Source organism: Grampus griseus, assembly GCF_964374135.1.
Source record: "Grampus griseus genome assembly, chromosome: X".
Classification (NCBI taxonomy): Eukaryota; Metazoa; Chordata; class Mammalia; order Artiodactyla; family Delphinidae; genus Grampus; species Grampus griseus.
This window is the reverse complement of record NC_138999.1, coordinates 43,541,716-43,560,829: the sequence shown is the minus strand read 5'-3', so window position 1 is coordinate 43,560,829 and position 19,114 is coordinate 43,541,716. Positions and strand designations below refer to the sequence as shown.

The 19,114-nt window shown below is 40.2% G+C and overlaps 1 protein-coding gene across 1 annotated transcript in view; it reads left to right on the top strand.

Annotated features, from left to right (window-relative positions):
- The window catches only part of DGKK (diacylglycerol kinase kappa), a gene marked incomplete at both ends in the record, with an annotated part of 159,759 nt that overhangs the window by 42,735 nt on the left and 97,910 nt on the right, over positions 1 to 19,114 (top strand). Inside the window, 3 exons of the mRNA XM_082681869.1 lie at positions 8,331 to 8,441; positions 8,905 to 8,985; positions 10,980 to 11,084. Coding sequence (XP_082537995.1) covers positions 8,331 to 8,441; positions 8,905 to 8,985; positions 10,980 to 11,084 — 297 coding nt within the window. The remainder of the gene's footprint in view (positions 1 to 8,330; positions 8,442 to 8,904; positions 8,986 to 10,979; positions 11,085 to 19,114) is intronic.

The window sequence follows — 19,114 nt, the reverse complement described above, 5'->3', positions numbered from 1 at the left end:
GCCTTGGCTGCTTCTATGAGGACATCGCCAGAGTCTGAACAGGAGCCACTGGTCTCACAGAAGGTGGTTAGGATAAAGAAGGCATGTGGCTTGGTGGTGGGACCCAAGGGCTAGAAGCAATGGGGGGAGTGTCTCTGAGAGAAGAAACATCCACAGGATATTAAAAGAACCTATCCATCTCTGGCTGCTGATGGTCAGGTGAAAGGATGGGGAAGAAAGCAGTTGGAAGCAGGCATGTTTTGTCATTCCTTGTAATTCAGTGACACTAGATATGATAGTTGCTGTCCTGGCCTCTGTGACCTTGGTTAAGCTGAAGACCCGTGTCCAAAATTCCATGATATCTTTCCTTTAGGGACTTTGTGTGACCACAGAACTTCCTTTTCTAGGCAGCAGCAACTGCAGCTGTAGCAACAGGGGTCTTCTGCTAAGCTTCTGCTTATACCACTCCTTTAACTGGATTTCCTGCTTCTGAGATTTTGGTTCTCCCAAGGCTCAAAAACAATCCTCCTCCCCCTAGTTGACACCTTTCATCTTCCCTGCATTTGCAGAGCAAAACCAACCTTTTGCAGGAAGCGTTCCCCTTAGCCACTCTTCTCAAACTTCCAAAGCTCTGACCCAGTCTGTCCTCTTGATCCCAGTCTTGGAGTCAAGCCATGTTCCTGCTGGTATCCTCGCACCCCTTTCCATGCTCTTCCTCTGAAGCCCCTCAAAACTATATACCTGTTCCAGGAGGTGCTGCCAATATAGAGCAAACTCAATGGCTGTGGTTATAGGGCCCCTCCACTCACATGAAGGAGGTCAGAGAGGATTCCCCACATCACTGAAATAGAGTGGCCAGAAGCCCAGTACTGGTTCTGTCACAAATTTCCTGTTTGACTTGAAGTGTAGCCCCTCTGGGGCCCTATTTTCATCATCTTTAACAGGGTGGGGAGGGAGATTACTCATTGCTAAGGTCAGGTTAGCTCTGAAAGTTAAAAGGCTGTTTTGTGGCAAGAGCACAGACTTTGAACTACATAGACCAAAGCTTGTATCCCCACCCAGAGCCAAGTTACTTATAATCTCTCCTAGCAGTGAAATGGCTTGTTCAAGGCTGCACAGTTCAAACCTGTGTGTAGGTCTGGAAGGACTCAGCCAAGCTCTTCCCACTTTGTGGCTGGTACTAGTCCCAGGGCAATTACCAAGAGCCAGGTTACTGCTTTCTGCAGTTTGTCAGCCTGGGTCCAAATTGCTCATCTCCTCCCCAATCCGCAAGCAATTAATGGTCCTTACCATTCCTAGGAAACTCCAATAACAGAAAAAGAAAGGAGAGAGATTTGAGAAGACATATCTTTTTAGGCTTTATGGTCCCAGTGGACTAGTTTTAAAGTTACCAGCCATTGATATTTATCTTATCAATGTACTCACACCAATGCAAAATGACATGTATATACAGAGAGTCATTGCAGTATTGTTTGTAATAGAATAAGATTTTAAACCATTGTCCATCAATAGGGAACTGTTTAAATAAATCATATTATATCCATACAGCAGAATGCTATGCAACTGTAAAAAGAAATGAGGCAGCTCAGTATGTACAGATATTGAAAGGGCTCCATGATATATTAAGTGTAGAAAGCAAGAGACAAAACATGCGTAGAATGTTATGATTTACGTGAAGAAAGAATATATGTGTATAAAATATCTTTGGAATGATATGGAAGAACTGGCTAAAGTTTTTACATAGTCAGAGAAAAATGTAACATCATTTTCAACTGTCTTTTATTTCACTCATAGAGAGCAGGGATGTGGTTGAGGCTCTATAGTTCTTCCTTAGCACAGGAAGCAGTGGGAGGGATTTGCAGCTATAGCCCTTGCAGACATGAGCAGCTGGAAGACCTAGCACCTGAGTGCTAGGGTGACAAAAGGTCTCAGTTTGCCCATGACTCTTCTGGTTTTAGCACTGAAAGTCCTGGGAAAACTGGGACAGTTTGTCACCCTATTCCTCATTCTTCTGCTTCAGTCTTTAGCCAGCCCGGCTTGCTAGTGCCAGAGAGGGGAGCTCCCAGCAGTGAGATGAATGGAGTGCTTGCCTCCACAATCCACAAGGGACTCACAGTTATAGAATGGCTAGCAGGCACATGCTGTGCAAGGTATTCTCATCTAACAGACAAGGAAATTGAGGCTCAGAGAGGTTAAGTGATTTGCCCAAGGTCACACAGCTAGTAAGTGCTGGAGCCAGTCTGTCTGACTCCAGCTATGTCAACAGGACCCTGGGGAATGTAAAGCTTTCAGGAAAGCAGAGGGCCTGGCCTTTCTTAAAGCCTAAAGCACCCATAGTTGCATTTTAACCAAATCAAACATTGTTTCTCTGAATCAACTTTGGCAGTCCTGTGTTAGGAAATGGCTTTCTTCCCATCACCCCAGCCCCCAAAGCAAAGAGAATACATGTTCCAGGTTTTGGAGCCATAGACAGAAAGCTGGCTTCTCTAGCTGTGCTCATAGTGGAAGTCTGAGCACTGGAGGAATAATAACCTACTCATCCCAACTTGATCCAGCCTCCCTCCCAAGAGCCGCATGAGAAAGTAAAACAGCAGAGCAGCCAGCTAATAACAGGTAGTGGTGTATGTTATGATGCTTGCTTACTTTTTGATTGGGTGGGGGTGGAATTCAATTTGGCTATGTAATAGGGGCTTCTTTTGCTAGGAAAGGGTAAAAGAATCCTCCAAAGCCTCATACATCAAAAACCCACCGAGCCACAGAAAAACAGACCTAGCAGATAGTAGAAGCTTTGGGGGATTTCAGAGGAGCACAGGAAAAGGTCATAGAAGCAGCTGTACTTGCCCTTTCCCAATTAAGCAGCAGGCAGGTGTTAATTATATATAGGCGATTGGACTGCTTTATAGACCCTGTTGAGATATTCTATAGAATATATTTTATAAATATGGAGCAAGGGAAATGCTTACCATCACTGTTGGCAATTAATTTGTACATGCTGAGTTGCAGAGCACTGGGGAGAGAGATCACTGGTACCAGAGTGCAGGAGTTTCTGGGAATGATGAATTGGGGGATTGGCTTATTAAAGATGATGTAAAAAGAAACTGCTTTCTCTGCAAGAGCTGCCACAGGTTAGGCAAAGACATTTTGTGTGAACGCTGTACTCAAGGCCTGAATGAACTATGCCTCGATAAATCCCGTGCTCTTGGATTTGAATGAAGTCAGTTGATGACTGTGGTGATTGAATTCAGCACCACACTCACTCCCACTACTAAACTTCCAGCCTTGAGAGGTTTAGAGACGGATTTTAATATCACATAGAACTGCCTGCAATATGTTCTGGTTTAAGAAGCATTAGGTGGGTCACGTGGCATTTCAGTATGTACAAGGATCCAATGACCCTTCCTAACTTCTTCCTATCTGCAGCATCACAAATATTGCTACAGGAATGTGACAGCTTGGACCAAGAGGGTTACAGGTGTGCCTCATTTTATGAACTAGCTGTGTGCCTGTAAACTTGGCCACCAAAAAACAATTCCCGTATAGAATCCCGTTCCTCATTGCCTTCCATAATAACACTGGAGATGCATTCTTCTGACAAATATTGTAGCCCCAAGATGCTGCAAAATCTTAAAAATGTCAAACATTGACAATCTTACTTGAGAGGAAAAATGTCAAATATGTTGATAATGTCTTAGAAATAAAAATATAAGCCACTGGGAATTCCCTGGTGGCACAGTGGTTAAGAATCCACCTGCCAATTCAGGGGACACAAATTCGAGCCCTGGTCTGGGAAGATTCCACAAGCCGTGGAGTAACTAAGCCCGTGCACCACAACTACTGAGCCTGAGCTCTAGAGCCCGTGAGCCACAACTCCTGAGCCCGTGTGCCACAACTACTGAAGCCCACGCACCTAGAGCCCGTGCTCTGCAACAAGAGAAGCCACTGCTATGAGAAGCCCGCAATGAAAAGTAGCCCCCGCTTGCCACAACTAGAGAAAGCCCACGTGCAGCAAGGAAGACCCAAAGCATCCAGAAGAAAAAAAAAAAACATATATATATATATATATATATATATATATATATATATATATATATATATATATATATATATATATATATGCCACTTAAAGAAACCGGAGTTCAGGGTGTCTTTCACAGGACAGAACTGAGTTAGATGCCTTTCACTACCTACTTCAGAGGGGTGCTTGGAAGATTCAATAACAAAAGTAAAAGCACTTTATCCATTCCAAAGTGCTGTATACATGTGAATTCTCCTTACTCTTCTAGTTATTCTTGGACAGTCACTTTAAAGAAACAGGAGAACTACTGATCTAGAAATTGGAAGTAACACTCCACATGGTTGTGGCAAGGAGTCAATGAAATGATGTTATCTGCAAGAAACCAGGAACTGGAAAGCACTGTGAAAATCCTGTTACAGGATAGGCGAGGGCTCTTCTACTAATGCCTCACTTTACAGGATGTATTTGTTTGTTTGTTTGTCTCTTCCAATTTTTGTCTCATGTCCTTGTTAAGCTTAGTGACCCTAGGCAGGTAAAGGTTCATTTGCCTGCATATTTTCTTGACTTGAGGTAATATATTGATTGAGTGATTTTTAGCTTCTGCTTGTTTAAACTGGTTTCCAGGGGATGCTTGTTGGGTTTTTAAGTAAACCATGGTTTATTTAGAAACATCTCCCAAAGGGGGACAGAGTTTAAAGGGAAAGAAACTACAGGAACTTTACCTTCTCCCAACCCAGGTTTGGATATTTGTAGAAGTTCAGAGTTGACAATATAGAGCCTGTGTTTAGAACTTAAGAAACTCTTATATTGTCTTCTAACCTTTCTCCCTCCAATACATAAATAAAGTTATCTGCTACCAACTTGGTAATATATATCTCACATGTACAGGCTCCTCGCACACAAACTCTGAACTCATACACTGCAACCTCTTCTATCGCCAGGAATACCTACCACTCACTCACTTTGTCATCTTGAGAAATTCGCAGTAGTTATAGTTCAGAAATTGCAAATTGGTTGCCTATGGGCAGATTTTGGCCTCATCCATGTTTTGTTTGGCCCTCACAAGTTTTTTGTTGTTTTAATTTAATTAGTAGCTAGTATTTCCATATTCCAAAACTTCACACAAATTTTCACTTGGATTGCCAGCTTGTCTTGAAAAATGGAATGAACTGGTAACACCAGTCAACATTCAATCACAATCACCTAGAACTTAGAAGCAGCTGGGCTTGGGCTCCTCAGTTCCCCTGCTAGGTTGTCGACTTCTGTTACCAGCTAGCCTTCTATGGGCATTGAGTAGACAGTCCTGCACTTAAAGCTAGTGCATACAAAGCAACCAGTTTAATATCATGGAAAGGAGAGGAGATAATTGTGATTTGGCTGGTGTACCCAATGGCAGGATGTGTGAGTGGATAGCCACTGTCTTAGTGGAACCTCTCATTTGAACCAGAAGGTAAACATTTAGCACAATGAACATGAAGCTCCCAGGGCTTTTTTTGCTTTTATTTATTTATTTATTTATTTATTTATTTATTTATTTATTTATTTATTTATTTCTGGTTGTGTTGGGTCTTCGTTTCTGTGCGAGGGCTTTCTCCAGTTGCGGCAAGTGGGGGCCACTCTTCATCGCGGTGCACGGGCCTCTCACTATCACGGCCTGTCTTGTTGCGGAGCACAGGCTCCAGACGCGCAGGCTCAGTAGTTGTGGCTCACGGGCCTAGTTGCTCCACGGCATGTGGGGTCTTCCCAGACCAGGGCTCTAACCCGTGTCCCCTGCATCGGTAGGCAGACTCAGCCACTGCGCCACCAGGGAAGACCCAGGGCTTTTTCAAATGGTTCTCTGAGCTCACATAACCTCGTGTTTGTCTCCCTCCCTCTCCACTCCCACTATCCATATCTCCATATCTTTGTGACAGGGAATATGCCTGTAACTTCTTTAGCTGCCCTGAAGGGCCTAGCAAAAGGTAGAGTCAATAGTAGAAGCTCAGAAAATACAAATGAAGCACTCTATCCAATTATAGATGCACCATGAAGTCTTTGTTTTCTTGACTGTGACAAATGCTGAGTTCATGGAATGGGAACTGAAGGTTTTGATGACTTGCTGTGTCCTCAGATTAATGGATTAATTAACTAATTAATTAATTGGTTTGCTGTGTCCTTAGATGGATAACAGGATGTTATTTATTAGCAGGGCACAAGTAAGGGAAGAAAAGGAACATTTCTTAAGTACCAGGAAGGGGAATTAAATAGTGCTCATTACTACGGGTTGACAGAAGGAAGTAGCTGGGGAGAAGAGGCTGAATTCTACTTACTTTAGTATGTCAAATGAACAGGGTATGGGAATTTTCTGAAGGAACCAGAAGGCCCAGGGTTGTGGGAATCTTCTGGAGAAACAAATCCTCTTCCTTGTTTCATCATTGCCACCTCACCCCATCATCCTACTCCTGAAAGAAGAGAGCTAGGCATGGCAGCAAGGGAAAGAAAAAATAGTTGAAGGGAGGTTTTAAACTGAAAATGGAAGGAAGGGTAAAATATTCAGCCAAAAACTGTAAATGGGCTATTACAAGGGATACTATACATGATAAAATAAGAACAATGGAAGCATTTAGTAATTGACAAAGTAGAATAACTTGGGAAAGGGGCAGAATGGGTGTGGCTTCAGTTGTACAAAGTTGGAGCAGTTAAAATTTTGAACTTAAGTCTTTAGCAGAAAGGGGTAAATATGACTGTCTAGGTCTCATGAAGACTTAGTGTAGAATAATATATGGCATAAAGGTGAGAAGGTTGGATAGAGAATACCAAACACCATAAGTGAGAGTGTATTCCATAGGCTATCTGACCAGAGAACGGAAAGAGTGATGTAATCACATTGTCTACACAAGAGTTGTTTTCTCATTGATGACTCAATTTCAACAATTTAAATGTAATTTCTCAGTCTCCATGCCACCTTCAACTTTCCCACAAGATCTTATTGATTTCTTGTCTTGACTCCTTGGCACCATTCTTTTGTAAACATATTGAGGGTGGTACAATAACCTTGAAACTCCCATAAGTTATCAAGACAATTCACGTAAACTTTGAATGCTATGAACTACGTTTCAATTGACATACAGAGGTTCTGTCCATTGGTACTAACTTACTGGTTAAATAATTGAACAGGTAATGTAATAGATGTGTGTATATTTGGGAGAATGGGAGTAGCAAAAGATTGTTCAGACAGGGTTCCAAACTTAAATACCTGCTGGAGTCGGGTGCCCCATCTGAAGGGAGCAGCTGCTACTCTGTTCCAGCAGATTGTTGCCATGTGAGAAGATAGGTCCACTGTTACCAGCTGTTCTGATTTTTTAAAAAAATGGAAACTTGGATTTTTATTTGAAAATTTCTGCCTTTTAAATATTATGAACTAATTAAAAACTGAAAAAACATCAGATGGGCCAAATAAAACACTTCCACAACCACCAAATGGTGAATTCTAATTTAGATGTTGGATGGAATTCATGGTAGAGCTTTGATCCGATGACTTAACGTCTGTCTCTTCGTCCATTCAGCATGGGCTTTGTTCCAGCTTGGCGGGTTTGAGTACTTCTCCCAAATGGTAGACTTGCATATTGATTTGTATTCTATAAATGTAACTGAGAACCTCCCCAATTGTAACAGTGGTAAGTAGACTCTCTGCTTGGTTAGAGTCAGTCTATCTGACAAGTAACTGAAAAATCAGTTGGTCAGACTATGAGATATGTAAAGAAAGTAATCAAATGGTAGTTCCTTTTTGGTGTCCTTTTTGCTCTCACCAGATCATGAATCCCTTGAAGGCCATGGTAAAGACTTGGGATTTGGTTCTAAAAGTGTTGGGAAGCCATTGGAGGCTTGTGAGCAGGGAAGGAATGTGATCCAACTTAACGTTCTAAAAGGAACACTCTAAAAGAGCAGAGAGGAAGGCCCTGTCCAGGCCTACAATCTGGAGACTTCCAGAAAATCTGCCTTTACTGAATTCAGCCTCTTTCCCGACCATTTGTTCTTCCCTAGGAATGTAGTTCTTATATTTATGTGTTCCGTCCCTCCTTCCCACCTCCCACCACCAATGGCAATGTTCTCCATGGTTCTTGGGCCATGTATCCTTAGAAACTTAGAGCCTATATCACCCTGAATGTGTTATCCAAGGGTAACCAATACCCTTTCTGATTGAACTAACTTCCTCGTCTTCTTGCCTGGACCTTGAGCCATTCCTCAGATATGTGACAGAGAGCTTTCCAGATATCTGATCTTCTCAAATGAGAGGACAAGTGATATGGTCTTGCAAATTGATCTAATTACTCAACACTATGCTGCTATCTTTCAGAAAATACTGAAGGAAGGACCTCTGCTGAAGAACTGTAACTCCTTCAAGAGGTGGAAACTCAGATATTTTCTGGTTCGAGGACAAAGGCTCTGCTTTGCACACCATCCTGCGGTAAGAGAATATATATATATTCTTGTCAGTTGGGTTAATGGGTGGGTACCAGGAAATGTTTTGTGGGGAGATGGGCCAACATGTTGGCAAGCATTAAGGTGGCTAACCCTTACCTGCTCCACTAGGCCCCTAGATAGACCATATCCCATTATCTTCTCCAGCGTAAACCTTTAGGTAGCTGAACTACCTAAGCCTTCCTATAAATCCACATAAAAATTTTGGGAAGAGTTGTGTTTTTGGTTTAGTTTGGTTTGTTTTTTGTTTGTCCCATGATATATCAATAAAAACCATGATGCTAAATAAATCCCAGCTCAAGCCAAAGAAATAATGGGATCATGACTGCCAAAAATGCCTAATAGTGTGCGTGTGTGTGTGTGTGTGTGTGTGTGTGTTTACCTTTTAGTGTCTCTTTGCCTTATTAACCAGATGGTTCCTTGTCCCTCTCCCTCTTATACCTTTCCAGTTTGCACGCTTTGAAACAATTGATCTGTCTCAAGTTGCCTTGGCAGAAAGCAGCTGTAGAAACCTTTGCCACAGTTTTTGCGTAAGTAAGATTAGGAATGACTGAATGGCCAGGGGTGGGAGCTAGTTGGGAGGAGGGGTTGCCATAACCACCTGTTGCCTCTTTAGAGTTCAGATTTCCCAAGTTTCCTTTGATCCCAAAGTGCGTATGGAAATCCACTTAAAGTAGCATTGCAAATGAATGCTAAAGATTATTCATGTGAATATTTTCTACCAGCCCACTGATGGGAAAAAAAGTGATGGCCCTATTCCCTACTACCAGCCTGATATAAAGCTGAGCTGATTTTGGGGCGGGAGGAGTGACTATTACAAAAATCAATCCTCCTGGTGAAGATAATTTAGATGAGTGTCATTGGGAGGCTTTCAAGAGACTGCCAATATGTTGTAGAATATATCAGGATAATCAAACTACATGACATTCTCTCCTTTGATGAAATAGATAAGAACGTAAATCCAAACTGAAAGCTATCCTATGCTGAGATTACTGATGAGAGTACTTCAAAGAAAGCAGAGGATTTTCTAGGGAAGTATTCAAGGGCTTGTCACTGCTGAAATGTCATAAGGCTTTGGTCATTCACGTAAATCCAGAATAGAAAGCTCACTGAAAAATAGCAAGTCCATTGGCCCAGGAATCCTCCTACCCACCTCCTCCCAGAAATGCTTTTTCTCAGCCTCAGTGGTGGGTTATGGAGACCAGGGTTCCTCTTCAGGCAGGTAGAGAGTGGTACTTAGCAGACTAAAGAGCTATGGGCCCAATACCCTGATTCCATGGCTGGTCCACAGTCTATTCTCTTTTGAAGGGAGAGCAGTTGGATATAAGAGGAAGATCCTGCTCTCATTTCTCTCTTATTATATCATACTGACCCAGGACAAAGCTGAGGTTTCTGTTGACCCAGTCCCAAAAATCTTAACCTTTGGGTGATGAACATGCAAGATAATGTTTTTGGTCTCCATTCTACAAAGAAATTCCAAGGGTTAGGTTGCCCCTTAGCCTAATTAAAACACAGAGGCACTATTCATCAGCCCCACACAAGAATGGGTTTGGACCAAAGGAGCAGCTATCTATTGTCACAATTCCCACTAGTTCCTATTGCTATTTATCACAGACACATGCACAAGGAGAAAGAAGTTGCTTGTTGGTGTGGTAAGCTCTAGCTCCAAGATTTGGGCTTGGGGTGGCGGCCGCTGGTAGTGAAGGCAAGTAGGGCCATTGAAGCAATGACTGATGCTACAGCTATCCATGCTCCCTCCTGTCCTCTGTGAGAAGATGAAGCCCTGATCATGGCCTACCTCTGCTAGACCCTCAGCATGGCTTTCTCATTGTTCCTGAAAGGTTTTTGCACCATGCAGGATTAAGAGAGATGATAGTAAAATCCTCTTCAGGTTGTCCCAGACCATAAGAAAGAAAGAAACTGGATTTGTAGTTTCCCCACTCCATTCTCACTCTCCCCTCAAACAGAAAGAGGCACACCCTGATGAAAAATATACCCTTTCACCCTTTTCAAGTAGATAGAGCAGCAGTAAGCAAGTAGGATTTTCACACAACCTCATTTGAATAACAGATGGGTGCATGGCTTAGTGTTTAAGAGCATGTGTGCTGGAGCCAAAGAATCTAGGTTCGAATTCTGGCTTAGCTTTTTACCTGCTAGGTGGACGTGGGCACGTCATTTAACTCCCTTTGCCATGGAAAAATATCCTATTAAGTGGGAAAAATAATAATGCCCAGATCAAGGGGTTGTAAGGAAGATTGAAATAAACAATATACATAAAGTACAATAGAACAATGCCCAGTACGTAGTAAGTGCCATTAAAGTGTTGTTTATTATTATTACCATTATTATTAGTTGAGGTGGTTATCTAAGGAACTGTGAGTGGCTCTGGGAGCTTCTGTCTTATATTTAAGAAATGGCTTGGGATGTGCTTAGTAGATCTGTCTAGTTTCTTGGAGAGTTCAAAGGCTTTGTTTGGGGGCAAAGTTTTGGAGTGGGAACCAGCTAATAATGTGTTTTTGTGTAGGTGATCACACCACAACGAAAAGTTACACTGGCTGCACCCAACCGGAAAGATATGGAAGAATGGATTAACGTCATAAAAACCGTGCAACAGGGAGAAATTCGTAAGGTAAGGGAAATAATAGAGAATCTACACAACTCTCACGGGTAAACACTTAATTGATTGCATTAGCTAAGCTACCTTTCCAACAGGGAACTAATAAGATGGAAGCAGATACAATCTGGTCAGGAATTGTGGGTGGATATCATTAGGAAACCTGTTTATAAATAGGAGTAATTCACTTAGACTCAAACCTTGGTAAGTATGTGGTTTAGATACCTCTGTACACATCCACTTGATATGTAGATGTCACTGTATGCTCAATGTATGAGGCACTCAAGAGGTATGTGAGCAGCTAACTTAGATGTTCTTCTGTTAGCTTAGCTGCAATCAGCAGTCTTCACTTGGGTCTGCTGAGTGACTACAGTAACAGCTAAGGAAATTGAGGCTCAAAAAAGAGAAGGAACCAGACCAAGATGAAATAATTACTCAGTAGCAAAGCCAAGATTTGGACCCAGGCTGTGTGACTCCAAAGCCTATGTCCTTAACCATTATGCCATTCTGCCTCTCTGTGTACCATCTACAACAAAGGAAATGTAGAGGGAAAAGCAAGGAGCAGTCCTCCCCAAAGAATGGCAGGCTTCCTTTTCTCCTTAGCAATACAAGTTATGTAAGTTTCAAGAGGGGAGGGATTTTGTCATTTATTTACTTAGCACAGTGTCTGCCACATAGTAGAGGCTCAATAAATATTTTTTGAATGAATAAATGAATCTGAAGGTAATCTTGGAGTCAGGATTTAGAAAGAGAATGATACATGGTTCATCCTAAAGCAAAGTTCTGCTGTGAAGGTCTTAGAGATAAAGGGGAAGATGAATCCACCCTTAAAAAGAACCTGATGTCTTAAGTAACTAGCAAAGGGTAGAGGATTTTTATAAACATTTGGGGTGGAGCAGTGTAAAATAATGGGTAATAATGGGTTTTATATATAAAAACAATGCCATGGAGAAAAAACATCTGTCCTCACTCCCCTAGGACTTCTCAGGCTTTTGACCACTTACTTTCATAACTATTCATTCTACTACTCATGGCTATGAGTATATGACAAGTTGACTGAACTAGGGACTAGGTACGTCTCCACATATCATTGAGACCTCTCCTGGTCCCACATTGTAAATGCTTAATTGAGAGCTTCTTTGCTTACAATCTGATGATGGTCTTTACATGACTTAGCACTCAGCATTTCACTCCTTTGTTATTTTCTTCTTCTTTTCCTAATGGAGAAGCACATCCTGTCCCTCCTGCCCACCCCCAATACAGTCACTATGACTCAGCATTAAAGGTAGCCACAAAAAGTTATGATTTCCACACTCCTCTCCTATTCTCACCCCTGTAGACCAATCTCTTTCATTTCCTTGGCTTATCTCTACCCACACTGGAGGACTTCTCAATTTCAATTTGTCATAAAAGGTCACATAGAAGATCTTGAATTTTAATTATCAGTCCAGGAATGCAAGAACTTCTAGAGAAAGCCATCAGAGCATTGATGTGCCATTCCTGACTCAACTGAATTAAACACCTTCTTGTTGACTACCCAGCACAAACTAGAAAGGAAAAAAATCTGCCTGTTAACTCTCTTGAAAGAGTTGTGAATTTCAGTTTATAATCACAACCTCTGTGGAGCTGCTCCAGGGACCTAGATCTATTAAGGAACACTTTTAGCCAATAGTAAAATATCTCACTACCTGCATCTTAGCAATTTGTCCTGCTTGAGGCTTGAAGAGTCAAATATGCTTTCTCTCATATGCACCTTATCAGCTGTCAATGCCTGACACGGGGTGAAAAAAGGTTAATCATGGACTTAGTGGACTACTAAAGTCACTACGAAGTAATGGGGTAACCTATCTAAAACCAGTCAGTACACATTAAGAAGTGAGCCCCTACTAGGTGCCCAGTTCTGTTCCATAGAGAGTTGAAAAGAAGGTGTAGCTTTGGTTCCTGATCTCAATGAGCTTTTTAGATAGTTGGGGAGATAAGATACACACCAAAGAAACAGTTAAATGAAAATATTCGAGACAAATAAGTTTTCAAAGATGTTACAAGGCAGATGCTTGATTGCCAGATGAATGAAACAGACAGTATAGTGATATGGAAGTTCAGGGGAGGAAGAGATTAATATGGTCCCCTAGGAAGAGTTAATAGAGGAGAGATTTGAGACTGACCTTGAAAGATGAATAGGATTTTATTGGTGGTAGGGGATTAGGGGCAGGAGGAAGTCCTGAGCAGGGGACTTGGTATAAGGAAAAGCTAAGTAACAAAAGAGAACCTTTTTGGAATAGAGTAAAATGGGGACTCCATTTGACCAGAAGAGTTTGGGAAAGTTTAAATATGTCTGAAGAGGTAGATGGGGCCTGATTGTGGAGGATTATCAATGCCAGAATAAAGAGTGGAGAAGAACTTCATTAATCTGTATATGTCTATATATTTACCTTTACCTGTGAGATTTATACTTTCATGTTGCTGTTTAGCATGTTTTTTTTTTATTTCAATTTGAAGAACTCCCTTGAGCATTTCTTGTAAGGTAGGTCTAGTGGTGACAAATTCCCTCAGTTTCTGTTTGTCTGGGAAAGACTTTATCTGTCCTTCATTTTAAAGGATAATTTTGCCAGGTATAGTATTCTCAGATGTAAGTTTTTTTTCTTTCAATACTTGGATTACATCATCTCACTCTTTCCTGACCTGCAAGGTTTCTGTTGAGAAAACTGCTTATAGTCTTATGGGGGTTCCCTTACATGTGATGAGCTAATTTTCTCTTGATGCTTTCAGAATTCTCTCTTTGTCCTTGACTTTTGACAATCTGATTATATTGTGTCTCAGTGTAGTCTTCTTTGGGTTGATATTGTTTGGAAATTTTTGAGCTTCATGAATCTGGATGTCCATTTCCCTCTCAAGATTTGGAAAGTTTTTAACCATTATTTCTTTAAATAGCTTTCTGCCCCTTTCTTCCTCGTTCTTCTCCTTCTGGGTCTCCCATAATGTATATATAGGTTTGCTTTCTTTCACACTTTTTCATTCTTCTTTTTCTTCTCTAACTAGATAATTTCAAATGACCTGTTTTCAGATTCTTTCTTCTGCTTGATCAAGTCTGCTGTTGAAACTCCCTTTTGCATTTTTTCATTTCATTCACTGTATTCTGCAGCTCCAGAATTTCTGTTTGGTTCTTTTTTATGATTTCTGTCTTATTGTTGAACCTCTCATTTTTTCAGGTATTGCTTTCCTGGTTTCATTGAGTTGTCCATCTGTGTTCTCTTATAGCTCACTGAACTTCCTTAAAACAATTATTTTGAATTCACTTCCAGGAAATTCATAGATCTCTATTTCTTTTAGATCAGTTATTGGAAAATTATTGTTATTCTTTGGTGATGTCATGTTTCCTTGATTTTTTTGTGTGTTTCTGGTAGCCTTGTGTTGATGTCTGCACATTTGAGGGAGCAATTGCCTTTTCAGGACTTTATGAACTGTCTTCGGGGTAAAGACTTTTACCTATAGGTGGGTGTGAGAGTGTCAACTGGTTTGGATATGGTGACTCCAGCTCCAGGGTGTGCAGCAGTGGTTCTGGCTTCAGGGAGGGCACAGAGGCATAGTCCTTATAGAGCTCCATCAGCTGAGGTCAGTGTCAGCAAAAACTGCAGAGGACCTCAGTGACAAAGGTTGTGAGTTTACATAGTGATGGTAAGGGCTATTGTGTTCCTTGCTGGTGAAGACTGCTTCGTCCTCCTGTTCTCCTTTTCCTCCACAGGAGGAAGTCATTGCCAAGGGGATAGCTCTTGTTGCTGGGTCCAGCACACAGTTACACATGTGGTAGCAATGATGCCAGGATCAGGGGCACAGACACATTTGTGGAGGCAATAGTGTTGGTGTCTGGGGAGTGGGCACCTGCAAAGTGACCATGGTACCAGGGTTGGAGCTCAGGAGCATCTAGAACAACTTTGGTACCTGGGGCTGGTGGACAGGTGTGTTCACCATGATGGTAGCCTTAGTATGTGAGGCATGGGTGTGTGCTGAACAGCCATGGAACTGGGGTCCAGGGTGTGTACATGCTTTCAGACGGGAGGACTGTGACTCTGGCAGGGGGAGCAGGATGCAGTGGTGTCAGCTTTGATTGGAGGGATGCATCAGCACTTTCCCAGTGAGGGTGCAGTGGTGGCAGCTTCTCTGGGAGGGGATGCTGCAGTACCTTTTTCTGGGGAGTGGTCGCAGCAGTTTGGGTTCTAGGCAGCTACATCACCTGGATTCAATGGCAATGAAGAATTCAGGGCACCACCATGTTGAAATATGCTTGTGTCCACAGCAATGATGTAGGCTACTGAAGTCCTCCTGCTCTTCTTTCCACTTTTTGGGAGAGGTCAGGCCAAGGGGGTTCCTCTTGGCCCCAAGCTCTGTCAGACTGAGGGATGGGGCAATGAAGTTAAACTGCTTACTATACTTTTCTATGTGACCATTCTGTCTCTGTGCTCCATGAGTTTCTGCAGCTTTTTTTGTTGTATTCTGGAGCTCTTTCAACTCCAGAATATTGTAGATGGCATGTAGTTGTTTATTTGTTGTTTTTGTGGGGGAGGGGAAGAGCATTGGGAGCTTCTAGTCCATCATCTTGCTGATGTCACTATGAAAAATTAATTTTCTATACAACATGCTCAGAAGCAATTATGTACATAGTTTGCTTTAAATATTTCCAGTGACAGGGAGCTTTCTACCTCAAGAGACAGCTGATGACATTCTCAAAGCTCACACTGAATGTTAGAAAGTTCTTCTAGTAGGCCAAAGATTTGGGAAAATCTTTCTAAAATTTAGAGTTTTAGGAATATTGAATGGACTCTTTTGCAAGAAACTTAGTCCTCCACCTTTGGAAGCATTCAAATAAAGGCTACATGACTTGATCTAAAGATGCTTTAGAATCTAGAATCTGGAGTCTAGATGACATTTTTTTAGCTGACCTGTGTGGCTTGTAGGATCTTAGTTCCCCAACCAGGGATCAAACCCTGGCCCTCAGCACTGAAAGCATGGAATCCTAACCACTTGACCACCAGGGAAGTCCCTAGATGACTTTAAGGTTCATTCCTGTTCTCATAGGCAATGGTTCCATTAGAATTCATCAGAAGGAGCTAACCTTTTAATCTAGTCTTCTAAGCAGCTCATTATTTCCAATTTTCTCCCTTTTATTCTTTCTTTAAGTCTCCCAGGCTCAAACCTTTCATCAGTCTGAAGTGTTTCATTAATGATAATGGTGCATGAATTACTTTTAACCCTAATATAAAAGTTAGTAGATAAAAATTTGTTAGCGGATACACAATATAAAAAGATCAAACTCTGACCAAAAGAACATAAAGTATAAGTGCTGGGGGGAGTAAAAGTATTTTGGTATGCTATTAAATTTAAGTTTTTAACAACTTAAAATAGAAAGATATAACTACAAGATATTTTATGCAAACCTCGAGCTAACCACACACACACATACACACACAAAATAACACCTATAATAAACAAAAGACATAGAGAAGGAAACCAAAGCAGATCACTATAAAAAAATCATCAAATAACAAAGGAAGACAGCAAGAGAGGAAGAGAGGGTCAAAAGAACTGCAAGAAATCAATTATCAAAATGGTAATAGTAAACCCTCACTTATCAATAATTATCTTAAATGTAAATGAATTAAACTCATCATTCAAAGAGCACAGAGTGGCTGAATTGATTTTAAAAAACAAGATCAGAAATACTCTGTCTACAAAAGACTCACTTTAGAATAAAGACACCATAGCCTGAAAGTGAAGAGATGGAAAAAGATACTGCATGCAAATGGTAACCAAAAGAAACAGGGGTGGCTATACTTATATCAGGCAAAATAGACTTTAAATCTAAAACTGTCTCTAGAAACAAAAGACATTATATAATGATAGAAGGGTCAATTCAACTGGAAAATATAACAATTATAAACATATATGCACCCAATATCAGAGTACCTAAATATATAAAGCAAACAATGACAGATTTGAAGGCAGGAATTGACAGCAATACAATAATAGTAGGGAGCTTCAATACTCCACTTATAATGTGTAGGCCATGCAGACAGAAAATCAATAAACAAACAGCTGAGTTGAATAACAATATTGACCTAACTGACATAGACAGAAATTTCTGCCCAACAGCAGCAGAACACACATTCTTCTCAAGGGCACATAGGACATCCTCCAGAAAGATAACATTTTAGGTCACAAAACAAGTCATAACAAATTTAAGATAATGGAAATAATTCTAAGTATCTCCTCTGACCATGACAGAAAATGAAATAGAAATCAATAACAGCAGGGAAATAGAAAAATTCACAAATACATGGAAACTAAATAATACACTCTTGAACAACCATTAGATCAAAGAGGAAATCCATAGGGAATTTTAAAAGTATCTTGAGAAAAACAAAAATGAAAACACAACATAATAAAAATAGGGATGTAACAAAAGCAGTTATAAGATGGAAGTTTATAGCAGTAAACACCTCCATTAAAAAAGAAGGATCTTAAATAAACAACATAACTTTACACATTGATGAACAGGAAAAACAACAAAATAAGCCCAGAGTTAGCAGAACAAAGGAAATAATAAAGATCAGAGCAGAACTAAATCAATTAGGGAAAAAATTATAACAAGTCAACAAAACTAGAGGTAATTATTTAAAAGATAAACAAAATTGACAAACTCTTAGATGAAAAAAAAGGAGAGAAGATTCAAATAAAATCAGAAATAAAAGAGAAGACATTACAAAAGATTCTTCAGAAATAAAAAGGATCATAAAGACCTATTATAAACAAACTAGATAACCTAGCAATGGATAAATTCCTAGAAACATACAAACTACTAAAAATTAAATCAGAAAGAAACGGAAAGCCTGAACATACCAATAATAAATAGGGAGATTGAATCAGAAATCAAAAATCTCACAACAAAAAAAAGCCCAGGACCTGATGGCTTCATGTGTGAATTCTACCAAACATTCAAAGAAGAATTAATACTAATCCTTCTTAAACTCTTCCAAGAAATAGAAAAGGGAATACTTCCAAACTCATTTTATAAGGCCAGCATCACCTGTTACCAAAACTAAAGAAAGTTACTAAAGAAAAGAAAGATACATGTCAGTATTCCTGATGAACATAGATGCAAAAATTCTTTTTTTTTCTTTTTAATGATACCTCTTTCATTTCTTCACAGTGGGGGCCCATCTACTAAGCATTATACAGACATTACACCAATCACTTATACTTCTGTTTCATAGATATCAACATGTTCTATTCTCTATTACAATGAAAGTCTGACATAATAGTACCCAATGGGATGAAAAAGGTCTTAGGGGAAGTATACACAAAATAAACATTATCATAATGGTACTTTTTGATATATAATTTATAAATAAAAAGTTAGAAAATGTTGAAACCTACAGAAACAAAAGAAATTTAAAAGCTGTTAATTTTTTTAAATTTTCTAGTACAATTTATATGCATATAAATATGCACAAATAAATTGCTATGACACTGTATAATCGACTTTACACTATATTTTTGTTTCATTTGATGTTTTCCAATATTTAAAGCTTATGAGATTGTGATTTTTAATGAATTTCTTGTTTTCCATTAGTTAGATCAACTATAATTTATTTGGCCATCGGCCTTTGATTGAAATTTAGCATGTTTAAAATAATTTTGTTAACATATTTATATAACTGCATTACAATGGTGTGTTAGTTTCTGCTTTATAGCAAAGTGAATCAGCTATACATATACATATATCCTCCCATATCTCCTCCCCCTTGCATATCCCTCCCACCCTCCCTATCCCACCCCTCTAGGTGGTCACAAAACACTGAGCTGATCTCCCTGTGCTATGTGGCCACTTCCCACTAGCTATCTGTTTTACATTTGGTAGTATATGTAAGTCCATGCCACTCTCTCACTTTGTTCCAGCTTACAATTCCCCCTCCACAGGTCCTCAACTCCATTCTCTACATCTGCGTCTCTATTCCTACCAGCCCCTAGGTTCTTGATAACCTTTTTAT